General features: G+C 43.9%; 1 protein-coding gene across 4 annotated transcripts in view; it reads right to left on the bottom strand.

The window, feature by feature from the left end:
- Positions 1-18,686, bottom strand: part of LOC120030240 (calcium/calmodulin-dependent protein kinase type II delta chain) — a 118,802-nt gene that overhangs the window by 24,124 nt on the left and 75,992 nt on the right. For 2 of the 4 annotated variants that reach the window (XM_038975587.1, XM_038975590.1), the window contains exons 6-7: positions 17,665-17,737; positions 10,949-11,051 (exon numbers count right to left, since the gene is read on the bottom strand). In XM_038975587.1, the coding sequence (XP_038831515.1) occupies positions 10,949-11,051; positions 17,665-17,737 (176 nt within the window). Of the gene's footprint in view, positions 1-10,948; positions 11,052-17,664; positions 17,738-18,613 lie in introns of all 4 variants that reach the window. The other 2 variants (XM_038975586.1, XM_038975588.1) reach the window with 1 other exon arrangement.

Genomic DNA, 18,686 nt, shown 5'->3' with positions numbered 1-18,686 from the left:
TGCAGGGCTCTGGCAGTGCTCCTCCTGCTCCTCCTTGCACAAAGGCGGAGGTAGCGGTCCTGCTGCTGCTGTTGCCCTCCTACGGCCTCCTCCACGTCTCCTGATGTACTGGCCTGTCTCCTGGTAGTGCCTCCATGCTCTGGACACTACGCTGACAGACACAGCAAACCTTCTTGCCACAGCTTGCATTGATGTGCCATCCTGGATGAGCTGCACTACCTGAGCCACTTGTGTGGGTTGTAGACTCCGTCTCATGCTACCACTAGAGTGAAAGCACCGCCAGCATTCAAAAGTGACCAAAACATCAGCCAGGAAGCATAGGAACTGAGAAGTGGTCTGTGGTCACCACCTGCAGAACCACTCCTTTACTGGGGGTGTCTTGCTAATTGCCTATAATTTCCACCTGCCTATAATTTCCACCTGTTGTCTATTCCATTTGCACAACAGCATGTGAAATTTATTGTCAATCAGTGTTGCTTCCTAAGTGGACAGTTTGATTTCACAGAAGTGTGATTGACTTGGAGTTACATTGTGTTGTTTAAGTGTTCCCTTTATTTTTTTGAGCAGTGTATATTATATACTCTACCACACTCTCTTTACAGAATTAAAAATGAAAAAGTTTTTCATTATTTCTGTTTGCGTGATACGAAGGTTCATAGTTTGTTGGCATGTCATACCTAATTTTGTTAATCTTGCCAATGAAAAAGTAATTTAAGTATTTGGCAACATCAGAGGATTTTGTGATAAATGAGCCATCTGATTCCATGAAGGATGAGCAGAGTTCACCTTTCCCCCCCCAAAAAATGTAATTTAAGGTGCTTTTTACCTTCATTCTTTATATAACTTATCTTTGTTTCGTAGAACAGTTTCTTCTTATTTTTGTTTAGTCACATGATTTCTCAATTTACAGTACGTTTGCCAATCGGCTGTGCAACCAGACTTATTTGCCATTATTTTTGCCTCGTCCCTATCAACCATACAATTTTTCAATTCCTCATCAATCCACAGTAATTTAGCAGTTTTTTACAGTTAGTTTCTTAAATGGGTACATGCTTATCAGTAACTGGAAGAAGCAATTTCATAAATGTGTCAAGTCTGGCGTCTAGTTGCTCCTTATTACATTCAACAGACCAGAAAATATTATAAACTCATCAAAAAAGAAATGTCCCCTATTCAGGAACCTGTCTTTCAAAGATAATTCGTAAAAATCCAAATAACTTCACAGATCATCATTGTAAAGGGTTTAAACACTGTTTCCCATGCTTGTTCAATGAACCATAAACAATTAATGAACATGCACCTGTAGAACGGTCGTTAAGACACTAACAGCTTATAGACGGTAGGCAATTAAGGTCAGTTATGAAAACTTAGGGCACTAAAGAGGCCTTTCTACTGACTCTGATAAACACCAAAAGAAAGATGCCCAGGGTCCCTGCTCATCTGCGTGAACGTGCATTAGGCATGCTGCAAGAAGGCATGAGGACTGCAGATGTGGCCAGGGAAATAAATTGCAATGTCTATACTGTGAGACGCCTAAGACAGGGCTACAGGGAGACAGGACAGACAGCTGATCGTCCTCGCAGTGGCAGACCACGTGTAACACCTGCACAGAATCGGTACATCCGAACATCACACCTGCGGGACAGGTACAGGATGGCAACAACAACTGCCCGAGTTACACCAGGAACGCACAATCTCTCCATCAGTGCTCAGACTGTCCGCAATAGGCTGAGAGAGGCTGGACTGAGGGCTTGTAGACCTGTTGTAAGGCAGGTCCTCACCAGACATCACCGGCAACAACGTCGCCTATGGGCACAATCCCACCGTCGCTGGACCAGACAGGACTGGCAAAAAGTGCTCTTCACTGACGAGTTGCGGTTTTGTCTCACCAGTGGTGATGGTCGGATTCAAGTTTATCGTCAAAGGAATGAGCGTTACACCGAGGCCTGTACACTGGAGCGGGATCGATTTGGAGGTGGAGGGTCCGTCATGGTCTGGGGCGGTGTGTCACAGCATCATCGGACTGAGCTTGTTGACATTGCAGGCAATCTCAACGCTGTGCGTTACAGGGAAGACATCCTCCTCATGTGGTACCCTTCCTGCAGGCTCATCCTGACATGACCCTCCAGCATGAAAATGCCACCAGCCATACTGCTCGTTCTGTGCGTGATTTCCTGCAAGACAGGAATGTCAGTGTTCTGCATGGCCAGCGAAGAGCCTGGATCTCAATCCCATTGACCCCTGTTGGATCGGAGGGTGAGGGCTAGGGCCATTCCCTCCAGAAATGTGGGTAACATCTCACAGCAAGAACGGGCTAATCTGGTGCAGTACATGAGGAGGAGATGCACTGCAGTACTTAATGCAGCTGGTGGCCACACCAGATACTGACTGTTACTTTTGATTTTGACTGTTACTTTTGATTTTGACCCCCCCTTTGTTCAGGGACACATTATTCCATTTCTGTTAGTCACATGTCTGTGGAACTTGTTCAGTTTATGTCTCAGTTGTTGAATCTTGTTATGTTCACACAAATATTTACACGTTAAGTTTTCTGAAAATAAACGCAGTTGACAGTGAGAGGACGTTTCTTTTTCATAGGAATCACTACAAAACCTCTTGCATGATTTCTTATACACTATTTAAGCCCAGCCTTTGGAACTTTGTTTTTTTCTAGATATGTCTACTATATTATGATCACTACATTCGATGCGTGTGGATACTGCTTTAGAGCAGATTTCTGTAGCATTTGTAAAGATGTGATCATTACACGTGGATGATTTCATTCCAGTGCTGTTTGTATATACCCTGGTAGGTTGAGTGATAACTTGAACCAGATTGCAGGCACTGGTTACCGTTTGTAGCTTTTTTTGAGACAGTTTGATGAAAACCTGTCAGTATTTAGGTCACCCAGAAAATATACCTCTGATGACATTACATACACCAGGGCTATTGAACTGGCGGCCTGTTTATTAATTTAGACTGGCCCTTTGATCAATTCTGAACATTAAGTAATGCTCTGCACAAAAAAAAGCCAAATCCGATATTCAGTCGTATACGACAAACACTATTGTGGTGGTCTATAGTGTGTTTTTTGTGTTTTCTCGCAATTGCTAGCCCCTGTGAACGGTGTAAACGCTTTGAACGGTGTAAACGCCAAGATATTATGACCCCATTCCAGAAAGCTACGACTATCAGGAGCACGTAGATGCTCACAAGGAATCGTTAGAAGGGAGTGTGACAAAAAAACACCCCTAATGACGGAGGGAAATTAATTCAAAGCATACTTCCTTCAGACTGGAATTTGGTATTAACTGATTTGACATATCTTTGTATTAGTATTTGAGATACTTAGTTTTCAGATGATTTAGAAATGACAATTACTTTTAAGAAGCTTTAAATAGTTGTTAAAAAAAAAAAATGGTGAGCGAACGTTGTGCTTTTTCCATTTTAATATTATCAAAATGTTTTGGTTGAACCTCGACTCACATCGGTTGAGAGCCCTCCACTTAATATTTTTGCAACATTTCATTTTAAGAAAAGTGCCTTATTGGTGTGTGCGCGCGCGCTGCTTTTTTATACAGTTCTATTGCATGTAGAAAATGTCCGGCCTCCCTGCAATTAACCTTTTTTTACATCTGGCCCCTGTAAGAACATAATTGAATATCCCTGACATACACCATCAAGCATTTTACATTTTATCCAGATACTGACTCTCAGCACTAGGTGGTCTAAAGCAATTACCCACAAGAATGGGCTTTAGGTGAGGCAGGTAAACCGGTAGCCATGTTACTTCAACAGCATTTGACATTGACCCCCCCCATTTTGTAGGCCCACGAATAAAAAAATGTATCTGTGGGATCCGGGGTCTCAATTTCGAAATATGCTTGTGCATCAGCAGTCTCTCTTATGTCAGTCACTGAGAGTAGGGTAAATCCATTTGTATTCAATCATTTGACAGCACCCCTTTTGATTTGAACGAAACCGTCAATACATATTTGCCCACAGCAGAAGTGGTCAGAAATGTACCTTTTGGAATGCCAAAACATTCAAGAGATAAAGGTGCTCAAAGTTAACCTATTTTGCATACACCACCTTATCATGGGACATCCATGTCTTCATCACTGGAAAAGATAAATGGTTGAGATTGATATCATTTAAATGCTTACAAACAGGGTTGTCAAACTAGCAAGCAACACCTCCCCCATTGACATTCTTGTCTTTTCTGCAGATGTTATAACCATGTATTGTTAACACGGTCTCAAAATAATTATCTAAGTGAGTTTCAGAGATAACATTCGTATACTGGCTATCTGTTTGCAAGTTATCAATTTCATGAACCTTGATTCTCAGGCTAAATACAGTGCCTTCAGAAGGTATTCACACCCCTTGACTTTTTCCACATTTTGGTGTGCTACCGCCTGAATTTAAAATGGATGAAATGTAGATTTTTTTTTATCACTGGCCGACATATAATTCTACTTTTACATTATGGGGTATTGTGTTTTTACATCTTTTTTTTTTTTACAATTAAAAATAAAACACTGAAATGTCTTGAGTCAATACAATACGTATTCAACTCCTTTGTTAAGGCAAGCCTAAATGGAGCATGTCAGTTTGTAATCCTAAAATCCGGAAATTCGTTACATCTGGATCGGGCAGCCATCCCTTAGGGGAAAAAAGACGGTTTAGGGAAAAACACAGAAAATAAGGTTTGAGGTGAACACAGGCTTTGGAGATCTTTTTGTTCTCCACTGAGCATACAAAACATTAAGAACACCTGCTCTTTCCATGTCATAGACTGACCAGGTGAATCCAGGTGAAAGATATGATGCCTTATTGATGTCACTTGTTAAATCCACTTTAAAATCAATGTAGATGAAAGGCATGAGGCAGGTTAAAGAATGATTATTAAGCCTTGAGATAATCGAGACATGGATTGTGTGTGTGTGCCATTCAGAGAGGGAATGGGCAAGACAAAAGATGTAAGTGCCTTTGAACGGGGTATGGTAGTAGGCGCCAGGCACACAGGGTTGTGTCAAGAACTGCAACGCTGCTGGGTTTTTCCACGCTCAACAGTTTCCTGTGTGTATCAAGAATAGTCCGCCACCCAAAGTACATTCAGCCAACTTGACAACTGTGGAAAGCATTGGAGTCAACATGGGCCAGCAACCCTGTGGAATGCTTTCGACACCTTGTTGAGTCCACGCCTCGAGGAATTTAGGCTGTTCTGATGGAAAAAAGTGGGGAGCAACTTCAAAAGTCACGTTAGCTGACGAAGATGATCTCATAGGACAAAACATACTGCTAAAAAAAAAAAAAGGGCACACTTAAACAACACAATGTAACTCCAAGTCAATCACACTTCTGTGAAATCAAACTGTCCACTTAGGAAGCAACACTGATTGACAATAAATTTCACATGCTGTTGTGCAAATGGAATAGACAACAGGTGGAAATTATAGGCAGGTGGAAATTATAGGCAATTAGCAAGACACCCCCAGTAAAGGAGTGGTTCTGCAGGTGGTGACCACAGACCACTCAGGTAGTGCAGCTCATCCAGGATGGCACATCAATGCGAGCTGTGGCAAGAAGGTTTGCTGTGTCTGTCAGCGTAGTGTCTAGAGCATGGAGGCGCTACCAGGAGACAGGCCAGTACATCAGGAGACGTGGAGGAGGCCGTAGGAGGGCAACAACCCAGCAGCAGCAGGACCGCTACCTCCGCCTTTGTGCAAGGAGGAGCAGGCGGAGCACTGCCAGAGCCCTGCAAAATGACCTCCAGCAGGCCACAAATGTGCATGTGTCTGCTCAAACGGTCAGAAACAGACTCCATGAGGGTGGTATGAGGGCCCGACGTCCACAGGTGGGGGTTGTGCTTACAGCCCAACACCGTGCAGGACGTTTGGCATTTGCCAGAGAACACCAAGATTGGCAAATTCGCCACTGGCGCCCTGTGCTCTTCACAGATGAAAGCAGGTTCACACTGAGCACGTGACAGAGTCTGGAGACGCCGTGGAGAACGTTCTGCTGCCTGCAACATCCTCCAGCATGACCGGTTTGGCGGTGGGTCAGTCATGGTGTGGGGTGGCATTTCTTTGGGGGGCCGCACAGCCCTCCATGTGCTCGCCAGAGGTAGCCTGACTGCCATTAGGTACCGAGATGAGATCCTCAGACCCCTTGTGAGACCATATGCTGGTGCGGTTGGCCCTGGGTTCCTCCTAATGCAAGACAATGCTAGACCTCATGTGGCTGGAGTGTGTCAGCAGTTCCTGCAAGAGGAAGGCATTGATGCTATGGACTGGCCCGCCCGTTCCCCAGACCTGAATCCAATTGAGCACATCTGGGACATCATGTCTCGCTCCATCCACCAACGCCACGTTGCACCACAGACTGTCCAGGAGTTGGCGGATGCTTTAGTCCAGGTCTGGGAGGAGATCCCTCAGGAGACCATCCGCCACCTCATCAGGAGCATGCCCAGGCGTTGTAGGGAGGTCATACAGGCACGTGGAGGCCACACACGCACTACTGAGCCTCATTTTGACTTGTTTTAAGGACATTACATCAAAGTTGGATCAGCCTGTAGTGTGGTTTTCCACTTTAATTTTGAGTGTGACTCCAAATCCAGACCTCCATGTGTTGATAAATTTGATTTCCATTGATAATTTTTGTGTGATTTTGTTGTCAGCACATTCAACTATGTAAAGAAAAAAGTATTTAATAAGAATATTTCATTCATTCAGATCTAGGATGTGTTATTTTAGTGTTCCCTTTATTTTTTGGAGCAGTGTATAAGATCTCATAAACCTGTGTTTACCACTGACCTTATTTTCAGCGACATCCAAAAACCCGACCAAAAAAACACTTTTCATTTCCCTAATAGGCTTTCCCCAACAAACCATAGCGGAGTTAGTGCCCACAAGAAGACATCATAACTATTTCTCTCTAAATTCAGGAGTAAAAATGTGCTTAACAAGTCACATAATAAGTTGCATGGACTCTGTGCGCAATAATAGTGTTTAACATGATTTTGAATGGCTACCTCATCTCTATAAGGTCCCTCAGTAGAGCAGTGAATTTCAAACACAGATTCAACAACAAAGACCAGGGAGGATTTACAATGCCTCACAAAAAAGGGTTACCTATTGGTAGATTTTTTTTTTTTTTTAAAGCAGACATTGAATATCCCTTTGAGCACGGTGAAGTTCTTAATTACACTTTGGATGGTGTGTCAATACAACCAGTCACTACAGAGATACAGGCGTCCTTCCTAATTCAGCTGCCGGAGAGGAAGGAAACCACTCGGGATTTTCACCATGAGGCCAATGGTGACTTTAAAACAGTTACAGAGTTTAATTAGGGGTGGTAGGAGAAAACTGAGGATGGATCAACAACATTGTAGTTACTCCACAAAACTAACCTAATTGACAGTGAAAAAAAGGAAGCCTGTACAGAATAAAAATATTTCCAATACATGCATCCTGTTTACAACAAGGCACTAAAGTAATAATGCAAACATTTTTGCAAAGCAATTAACTTTTTCTCTGAATAGAAGATGTATTGGATTTGCCCCAAACATAACAACACATTACTGAGTACCACTCTCCATATTTTCAAGCATAGTGCTAGTTGCATCGTGTTATGGGTATGCTTGTAATCGTTAAGGACTGGGTGTTTTTCAGGATATTTTTTTTTTAATGGAGCTAAGCACAGGCAAAATCCTAGAGGAAAACCTGGTTCAGTCTGCTTTCCACCAGACACTGGGAGATGAATTCACCTTTCAACAGGACAATAACCTAAAACACAAGGCCAAATCTACACTGGCGTTACTTACCAAGAACACAGCGAATGTTCCTGAGTTGCCGTCTTACAGTTGACTTAAATCTGCTTTAAAAGCTATGGCAACAACTGAAAATAGTAGTCTAGCAATGACCAACAACCAATTTGGGAGAGCTTGAAGAAACTTGAAAATAATAAAAATGGGCAAATTTTGCATAATCCAGGTATGGAAAGCTCTTGCACTTACCCAGAAAGAGTCTTCTACAAAGGTGCTTCTACAAAGTATTGACACAGGGGTGTGAATACTTATGTAAATTATATATTTCTATATTTAAATTTGCAACAAATTTGCAAAAAAATCTAAAAACATGTTTTCACTGTCATTCTAGGGCATTGTGTGTAGATGGATGAAAGAAGAACACATATTTTATCCATTTAGAATTAAGGCGGTAACAACAAAATGTGGAATAAGTCAAGGGGTATGAATACTTTCTGAAGGCACTGTATATTAATGTGGGCAAGTTTTTGCCCTTATCTGGGTTGCCTGTTTGTTTTTGTGCTTTACTGGCGTAGAGGTAGGCATGATATTGTGTGATATTTACAGTACATTTGAGCTGATTGTGCAGGGTTAACTGCTTACAGAGGGCTTCCTACTAGGGCACACTGTCTCAGTGCTAACAGTGTAATCCAGGTTAATAGGCACAGGATTACTGCTGACAATAGCTATCAGATTGACATCAATATTCAGGGGAGTTAGAGGAACATACATTTGGTTACTTACATCGACCGTACTACAGTTTCTACGGGACTTTCAACAGCCTCTGTTGCTGATTATGACAGGTAGGATTGGAGCACAAATAGACCCAGGCTGTCAGGCTCTAAAACCGTTCATCCATGTTGCTGGAGATAATCCTGGAACCCCTGTGGTTAGGGTGAATCCTGTCTCGTTTAAGAGACAGCCTATTAGAGGTCCAAATTAATCCTTAATGCAATGTTTATGGGCCACGATTAACAAGCTTCCAAAACTTCCCACTGGAACGGCCATCTGGGGAACGTAGTGTGGCTCCCCGCCAGTGGAACGCAGCCTACTTCTCGAAAGAACTCAAATTCCCAGCATGCCCTGAGGCACCACCAGTAAACTGGGTAGATGATTCTCAGGTGACAGCCAGCCCAGGGGATTAGGATAATTATTCCCCCATCCTGTGGGGATAAGCAGGCAAATGGCCCTGTTCATCCACCTAATAAAACCTGCACTATAAACCCAGAGAGTTGACACACCTCAAAGTCTCACCTCTCACACATTAACCAGGTAAACAAACGACGTAATCAAATAACATTTTATTTGTCACATGCGCCGAATACAACAGGTCTACGACTGTTATTTTCGGGCGCATGTGACAAATAAAAAGGTTATTTGTTTACTTAGTCTTCAAACCCAAGGCTTCACGACCAGTACTGAAGCTAAGTAGACTTTACAGTGAAACCTTACAGTGAAATGCTTGCTTACAAGCACGTAACACATATTTTTCTGATCTGCATTGTTGGTTAAGAAAGTATTTACTAAAATAAACTGAAGTTTAATTTTTTTTAAACATTTAAAATAAATACTAATTAGAGCAGCAATAACATAACAGTAGCGAGGCTATATACAGGGGGTACCATTACAGAGTCCATGTGCGGGGGCACCAGTGTTTAGTCCCAGGGTCCTTAGCTTAGTGATGAGCTTTGAGGGCACTATGGTGTTAAACGCTGAGCTGTAGTCAATGAATAGCATTCTCACATAGGTGTTCCTTTCGTCAAGGTGGGAAAGGGCAGTGTGGAGTGCAATAGAGATTGCATCATCTGTGGATCTGTTGGGGAGGTATGCAAATTGGAGTGGGTCTAGGGTTTCTGGGATAATGGTGTTGATGTGAGCCATGACCAGCCTTTTTTCAAAGCACTTCATGGCTACAGACGTGAGTGCCACGGGTCGGTAGTCATTTAGGCAGGTTACCTTGGTGTTCTTGGGCACAGGGACTGCTTGAAACATGTTGATATTACAGACTAGGTCAGGGACAGGTTGAAAATGTCAGTGAAGACACTTGCCAGTTTGTCAGCGCATAATCAGAGTACACATCCTGGTAATCTGTCTGGCCTTGTGAATGTTGACCAGTTTAAAGGTCTTACTCACATTGGCTAAGGAGAGCGTGATCACACAGTCGTCTGGAACAGCTGATGCCAAAGTACTTCTAAAGTTTGTGTGTCTTTAGATATGGTTTAGAATAAAACACGGCCTGTAAAGCACAGTACATGCTTAGTTACACCCTGGGGCTACATAGTAAACAACAACACATTTCATAGGGTGAACAAAATATATAAAAGACAGGGAAGTCATGTTTTTAACTACACTGGGCCTTTCAAGTATTGTTAAATTAAGGCAAGAAAACGGGTCCACTGAACAGGCTACCTGTGCATTTATACGTTTTGAGTATTGGGCGAAAAGTTTTTAAAATGTACCACTTACTCCTGAAATTGGCACCAAAGAGACATATTTTTACATTTTTTATTACATACATCTCTGCTGTAAAATGTGCTAGAGAAGGTGTTCTCTTCAAACAGGTGAGGCCATTTTTAATTGTATAATCCTGTCGGAATTCTAGACTATTTTAGTGTAGAGAAACGTAATTAAGTAAGTAAGTAATATTTACAACTTTTAAAAATCGTTTTGGTGCAGATTTCATGTGTAAGAGATGGGAATAATACTGTGAAATTGTGAAAATTATGATAACGCCTTTTAGTGCAAGAGCCATTTGAAAAGACCGCCTGCAATTTCAGCCTGTTTTTGCGGGATGGAGTTTTGGCCTGCCTGGTGTCATCACCAAATTAGACTAATAACAAAGAGTTCCAAACCGCTCTGCCAATAACAGTTCATTTCCCCCTCCCCACTCAGACCACTCCCAGTCCTAGCAAAATTTGTGCTTGAAAAATTGCTCTTTGCTAAGAAGTTCTGTTATTTTTTTTGTACCATTTTAATTGAAAACAATCACATTAAAGGTCATTAATTGTTACCTAGAAATTATTTGATATTTAGATAAAAAATGGCTGCATTGGACATTTACAACAAGTCTTCAAATGGACAGCCAAGTTTGGGATCCTTGATGATATTTGAACAGTTTTCTGACTGACTGGTACTCACCGAACCATGCCTGCTGGTCTCCCTGCACCTCGATGGCCAGACCAAAGTCTGCCAACTTCACCGCTGCTCCCTTCAGCTTACTGGCTAGGAGCAGATTTTCAGGCTTGGAGTGGAGAGAGAGAGGGAGAGACAGGATTTCAAAACTTCTCATATAGCAATATACATGAAAATGAACATGTCCGCAATAATATATTATAAAGTAGGTGTATTCTGTCTAGTATTTTGGGTGATATCCACACTGGGTTGTACAACCTAGACGGTGGGTCATCTCACCATTGAAAAATGGTATGATCCCCACTATACCTACAAAAGTATGTGGACACCCCTTTTAATTATTGGATTCAGCTATTTCAGCCACACCTGTTGCTGACAGGTGTAATAAAATCGAGCACACAGCCATGCAATCTCCACAGACAAACATTGGCAGTAGAATGGCCTTACTGAAGAGCTCAGTGACTTTCAATGTGGCACCATCATAGGATGCCACCGTTCCAACAAGTCAGTTCATCAACTTTCTGCCTTGCTAGAACTGCCCCGGGATCACAGAGTGCTGAAGCGCGTAAAAATAATCTGTCCTCGGTTGCAACACTCACTACAGAGTTCCAAACTGCTTCTGGAAGCAACGTCAGCACAATAACTGTTCGTCAGGAGCTTCATGAAATGGGTTTCCATGGCCAAGCAGCCGCACACAAGCCTAAGATCACCATGCGCAATGCCAAAATGCCAAGCGTCGGCTGGAGTGGTGTAAAGCTCGCGACCATTGAACTCCAGAGCGGTGGAAACGCGTTCTCTGGAGTGATGAATCACACTTCACCACCTGGCAGTTTGACGGACGAATCTGGGTTTGGCGGATGCCATGAGAACGCTGCCTGCCCCAATGCATAGTGGCAACTGTAGTTTGATGAAGGAGGAATAATGTTCTGGGGCTGTTTTTCATGGTTCGGGCTAGGCCCCTTAGTTCCAGTGAAGGGAAGTTTTAACGCTACAACATGCAATGATATTCTAGACGATTCTGTGCTTCCAACTTTGTGGCAACAGTTTGATGAAGGCCCTTTCCTGTTTCAGCATGACAATGCCCAAGTGCACAAAGTGAGGTCCATACAAAAATGGTTTGTCGAGATCGGTGTGGAAGAAATTGACTGGCCTGCACAGAGCCCTGACCTCAACCCATCAAACACCTTTGGGATGAATTGGAACGCCGACTGAGAGCCAGGCCTAATTGCCCAACATCAGTGCCTGACCTCACCAATGCTCGTGGCTGAATGGAAGAAAGTCCGTACAACATTGTTCCAACATCTAGTGGAAAGCCTTCCCAGAAGAGTGGAGGCTGTTATAGCAGCAAAGGGAGGACCAACTCCATATTAATGCCCATGATTTTGGAAATGAGATGTTTGACGAGCAGGTGTCCACATACTTTTGTGCATGAAGTGTATGACCAAATTCCATTAACCAAATTATATTTTGCCACATTACTATGGCAATCCCCTCTATAGCCCATTCATAACTCCTCGTCAGTACTGTGTAATAATGAACTCCATCGTGTCCCCTCCTTTGTCCCCGTGGGGTCATGCATGTTCACCGTCACCAAGCCCCCTCTAGGGGAAAAGCTCTCTACGACTCAATGCTCTCACTCAAAACACACTGGGGGACAATATTACACCAGCTACATCAGTGTTGAGTAACAGGCTTGACACTGATACGGACACAGCAAAGAGAGTGGACCACAGCTTGATCTTCACAAAGATACATGAGAGTGTGTAATAAGCCACATGCCGTCAGGCTGCCGTCCCAGCCCAAGGGGCGGGGCTACAAGGTCTGAGGTCGACAGTGACTCATGCATAGTCCCCGTCGGAACAGGAAGGGGAGGGGCTTAGAGAACAGGTTACAGTTTGAGGAATAACGCATTTGCTGACATTTTCAAAGCGGCTTCTAGGAGTCTAAATTGGAAATAATTCAAGAGAAATAGACTTAATGTAATAAACAGGAGATGTGAGTAGAAGCTGTTTCAGCTACTTTTTGGAACGAAGCTGCTTTGCTTGTGGGGCAAATACATTAGTTACAGTACCCCAAGAACAGTATGTCAGTGGACTGACCACTTCTATGGCCTAGATCAGTGGTCACCAAACTGTTCTGAGTCAAGATCACTTTGAGTCAAAATGCAAGACGAGATCTAATGCTTCGATTTTTGGGGGAAAACCTAAGCCTACGCAACATTAACCAATTAAAAACAGTTCTGTAGCAGAGGTTTGTGCAGTAGGCTATAGGAACAATACGTTATCACTGCATATTGGCTATGCTTGAATTACTAGTTAGGCACAGCTGAGTGAGCATAATAATTGGCTTTAGTTTATTTTACTGGACTGATGGCCTGCATCTGATGGTCAGTCTGAGGGGTGGGAGGGAGCGGCGGTGAGGCTGCCTCTCACCCGACTCACCGTCCCTCCCCTCTCGCTACCTCCACAAAAAAAAAAAAATGGGACACAGTGTTCCAGCTGATGGCGAATCTCAAGTCGCACTGCATGAATTCTGCCTCATGCACCAACTCATGTTGTTACGCCGACGACCAGAGAAAGTGAAATATTCCTCGATATTAAGAGAGACAAGCCGCTAACAATAACAACGTATGATTATCGGAACACTTTGCTATTCTCCTTCATTGCAGCTGCAGTGCTGGTTGTAGCGTGAGTGGAAGTAGGGAGAATGGACATTTTATGGCTTATAAAAATGTTGGGACAAAGTGTTGGACATTAGCCTCCCGGGTGGCGCAGTGGTCTAGGGCACTGCATCGCAGCGCTAGCTGTGCCACCAGAGACTCTGGGTTCGCGCCCAGGCTCTGTCGCAGCCGGCCGCGACCGGGAGGTCCGTGGGGCGACGCACAATTGGCCTAGCGTCGTCCGGGTTAGGGAGGGTTTGGCCGGTAGGGATATCCTTGTCTCATCGCGCACCAAGGTCGCCAGGTGCACGGTGTTTCCTCCGACACATTGGTGCGGCTGGCTTCCGGGTTGGATGCGCGCTGTGTTAAGAAGCAGTGCGGCTTGGTTGGGTTGTGTTTCGGAGGACGCATGGCTTTCGACCTTCGTCTCTCCCGAGCCCGTACGGGGTGAGACAAGATAGTAATTACTAACAATTGCCACGAATACCACGAAATTGGGGAGAAAAAGGGGGTAATTTTATTTATTTTTTTATAATAAAAAAAAAGTGTTGGACATTGCTGAATAACTTAAACATGAACTTACTCAGAAAAACAGCAGCTCTTTGCTGTATTCGTTGAGTCTCTCTCTAGTCATGTTTTTAAAAGTTTGAGGTTTATTGTTACAGTCTGGAAACTGTGCAGCCAGTGGTAGGCCTATAGGTACACTTGATTCTCTGAGCCTGTCGGGTAGTTCTACCTTCAGACACGTGAAATGGTTGAAATACCTACCGCCAACAGCGCGAAACAAATAAAAAAATAGGAACGCAAGGCTTTACACTGTTGTTTCTTTTACAGAAACGTTTGGTAATCGACTAGGAATGCCTTGGAGATCAACCAGTCGATAGCGATCAACCGGTTGGTGACCACTGGCCTAGAAATTGCATATGGTGGAGAAAAAAAACTAAAGGAATCAATTCGTCAACATCATATAGCATCAAATCAAAGAAGGTAAATTGATGATCATTCATTGGTGCAGTTAGTAGAGCATTTGTGAGTTGTGATTCGTGCAGATCAGTGGGCGAGAACGGGGCTCACATGCTACGGTGGGGGGGTAAGTGCAGTCAACAGTGCCATGCAGTCATTGCAAACGCCCCTACTAACCCAGCCTCCCTTCCCCACCCAAAAATCATGTAACCTGTGCGATGTGACTGGAAGGGGCCAGTTAAAAATTAAAAGAATCTCAGCCTCATAACATCCTTACAGCATCAATCATATAGACCAGGGGTACCATACGAGGTCCGGAGCCTGCTGGTTTTCTGTTCTATCTGATAATTAATTGCACACACCTGGTGTCCCAGGTCTTAATGCAGTCCTAGAGGGTAACAATGAAAAAAGGCAGTGGAACTGGCTTCGAGGTCCAGAGTTGAGTGTAAGGGCTATAGAGTCTTCCTTATAACACATCATCCCTAAAGAGCTTTATATAATATGCTTCATAACCAAATAGCTATTATGGAAGACTCAATATGACTAACAATCCCTAAATAGGCTGATCGATACGTTGTAATCTAATCTGAAAGCACATATGAGAGCTATAGTCCCTAGCTAGTGTAGCTTTCAGGACTGGGTAAATTAATTTGTGTGTGTATGGAACCTATCTAGCTCACTTGTGATCAGGATTTACACCCAGTCCTCAGGGCTCCTGTGTAATGGGTCTAATTTAATTCAGGTCTCGCAGCCATAAAGATGTAATTATTACTAGCCTGGGTGGCCTTACTGTATCTACTGCAACCGGGAAAGGTGCACTCGGCTTTCAGTCACACACACACAACGCTGACAAATTCACCCGTCTACCCTCACGCATATCTCGCACTTACTATTCCTCAATCTCCTAGCTATAATCGGTCTCAATCTCGACTTCAGGGATTTAAACCAGTGGCTTGGTATCTAAACCTAGAGGGAGCGGGGAGTCTACGGGAGGGCAGTGGAGGGAGAGAGAGAAAGAGAGAGAGAGAGGACAGGGACAGCCCTGGTCTCTAATGCAGTCGTCCAGACCAGCATCATCCAGAGTGGCTTGACGTCCCGTGTGGACAGACAGAGGAAGAGAGAGAAACAGCGTCAGTGATTAGAGCAGCTGGGAGGAAGAGGAGGAGGGGAGATTGGCCAGAGGGAATGAAGGAGGGCAAGAGGGAAGAGTTCAGTTAAGGGTAAAAGGGGGGGGGGGGAAGAACAGAAGAGGAGCGAAAGAAAGAGGATGAGGCATGAAAAAGGAGACGGACAGATGAGCAGGGATAACGAGACGGAGAGGAGGAGGTAGACCTGAACAGAGTGCCGTCAGCGTCAACTTTAGGTTGGTTGGATACAATGGTACCGTTCAGTACAATTACAGTGTGTCAAAATTACTATATGCATATGTATGAGTGTGTGCAGGTGTGTCAATATGGGTCCTCCCCCAACACACACGTACACACACTCACACTGTAGGTCAAACCAGTGTGAAGAGATGGCCTTTCATCGACCTCTTTCATGCTTTGTTTTGTTCATATTTGTTTTGTTTTTTTGTCTATTCTGCCGCTCCCCATGGTAACAAGCTGGTAGCAGCCAATCAGAGCACTGACTGAGAGGGCCTCAGCGAATGCAAACGCAGGGTGATTATTTCAGGAGTGAAATTGTGCTCCTGGCTGCACCTGGCTCATTTGATTAGCAAATTTGAGTTCTGAAACTTGCCATGACGGCAATGACTGGGGGGGATTGGAGAAGAGGTGTAATAAGAAGGTTGTTCCATGAAATGTATGACTTTTTATATTTTAAGTAGAAATTGTGCACCAATATAGATATATACTGTATAATCCACATGAAGTATTCAATAAATTAGATTTTTTTTATATGAATAAAGACTTGCTAAAGAAAAGAAAATCTGCATTTTGACATGTCCCTCTGTGTACCCTATGATTTCCAGGAAGATGTTAACCCACTTAACCCAAACATTTCTCCAAGTTTTCACCATCATTGTAAAGCCCTAGTTATTTTTCATTTCTGAAGATGATTATTTAGATGTCATTAGTGATTCAAACCTGTCCCTCATTTTAAGGCCGACCCTGTTATGTGAACTGAACTCGTTTTAATATGATGAAACTACTATTCTTTTTAAAATATGTTCTTCAAAAGAACATCAAATAGTCAAATCATAGTGTAAAAGCAGGTGAGCTGGTTCTACTCTTTGTGGCCATTTTCTGGTGTTTTGTGGCGGGAAACTGAGTGGGTTGAGCATGACACGTCAACCCTGTTACCCATAGATAGACAGGCTAGAAATGTTTTAACAAATATCTTTTTTTTTTTGGTGAAGATTGCATTCAATTACATCTTCCTGTCGCACACAACGAGCTTCCATTCCCCATCACAAGGGAATTTATACCCGATTTAAGTTAAAATCACAACCATGTTACTTTATTTGGGCACCTAATAAGCACTTAATAGTATTTTTGTAATTTAGCCTCGAGATGGGGAAACTTGTTGTTTTAAGTTGAACATTTGCTCTTTATGACAGAAAGGCACTGAATTAGTCGAAAGACCCAACACCTCCAAATTCTACTTGGACAACGTGACAATTTCATCCTACTCATCGTATTATTATTTTGTTTAACAAGCCTGATTTTATGCACCATTGAATTGGAGCGATTGCAGGTCCTATTTCCGTGCCTATTAACACCTCTGTCACTGTTCTGAAGACAAACACAGTGCGTCAGTGTGGGTGTGGACGTAAAAGGTCGACATGCCTTTCCAAAAGTCCCAAATAAGATAAATAAATAAATAATCCTTTCTGTAATTACCATTTCATCAGCTTTTAACTGGCCGAGCAGTCACTAATGCAGTGGAAAAGTTCAAACTCATAATTTGACCCTGCGCCTCCCATGTCTCAACTGAAAAGACGTGTCAGAGACAGTCTATCAAAGTTCTTAACCCTCAAAGTCAAACGGATGAGTCTGAAAGTCAGTCAGGATGAGTGGGGTCTCCCTGCAACTAGAAGAGTTGGAGGGAGAGGAAGAAGAGGAAGGGCTGTGTTTGGCTTCCCAGCATCTCTACTCACCTTCAGGTCGCGGTGGACCACGCCCATCTGGTGGCAGTGGAGCACGGCCTCTAGGATCTGCTGAATGCAATGACTGCATGCAAACACCAGGGGGCGTGGGTTAGTGACAAGCTCACACTCACTGTGTGCCGTGCGTTCTCCTTGAGACTGGGGGAGGGGGGGGGCAGCAAGGGTGGTGGAGGTGGCGGTTGGGATGATGTTTAGGCCATTGATTTGTTAATATCTCTCCATCTACCACCCCTATAATACTAGTACCCCAGTGTAGAGCCAATGTATTTACCCAATTGAATGTGACTGCTTTGACTATAAGGTGAAGGCAAGATTGTAGATATTCTAATAAGTGAATGGGGCATAGGTTAGACAAAAGTGTGCTCTGATTGGACCATTAAGAACAAGGACATCTGGCTTAGACATCATCACCCACCACCCCCACCCACTGTCCCCCCCGGGTCTCAAAACAGAAGTGGTGTTAGCTCCCCGCTGGCTGTGAGCTCGACCCTGGGGAGGGTGAGGAGGAGGGAGGTGGATGAATTGATCCTATTTATATCCCTCTCAAACCAGAAGGAGGCTTATCAAATACACCCAGGACCCAGGCTCACAGCAGGCGTTCAGAGCAGAGAAACGAGGACCGGAGAGAGATGCTACATGCACATCGTCTTTGGGTTTACAGAGGAGGCCAAGGTGAGCTGTGTCCCCCCCCTCACCGCCCTGCCGCGCCCGCGTGGGACACCTGACCTCAGCCACGAGTAGTGATTGGTGGAAGGCTGGAGGGGTCAGGGTGGCTGCTGGTAGGGGATTGGGTTTGGAAGAGAGGAAGAGGAAAGCAGCTTGTGGGGTTACAGGGTGAGGGGGGGGTGGATGTTAATTGGTGGTGGATTTCTGGTGGACGGGTGGGCAGGCAGGCGAGGGGGCCGGCATGGTGCCAGCATAGCCTCTGTTGTGTACTAACCTTCATGTCCCTGTGAACTATACCACTTTGGTGACAATGATTTACACTTTCTAGAATCTGCTGTATGCATTGG

Source organism: Salvelinus namaycush, chromosome 36, assembly GCF_016432855.1.
Source record: "Salvelinus namaycush isolate Seneca chromosome 36, SaNama_1.0, whole genome shotgun sequence".
Classification (NCBI taxonomy): Eukaryota; Metazoa; Chordata; class Actinopteri; order Salmoniformes; family Salmonidae; genus Salvelinus; species Salvelinus namaycush.
The sequence above is the reverse complement of the archived record's forward strand: the minus strand, read 5'-3'. Positions and strand labels throughout refer to the sequence as shown.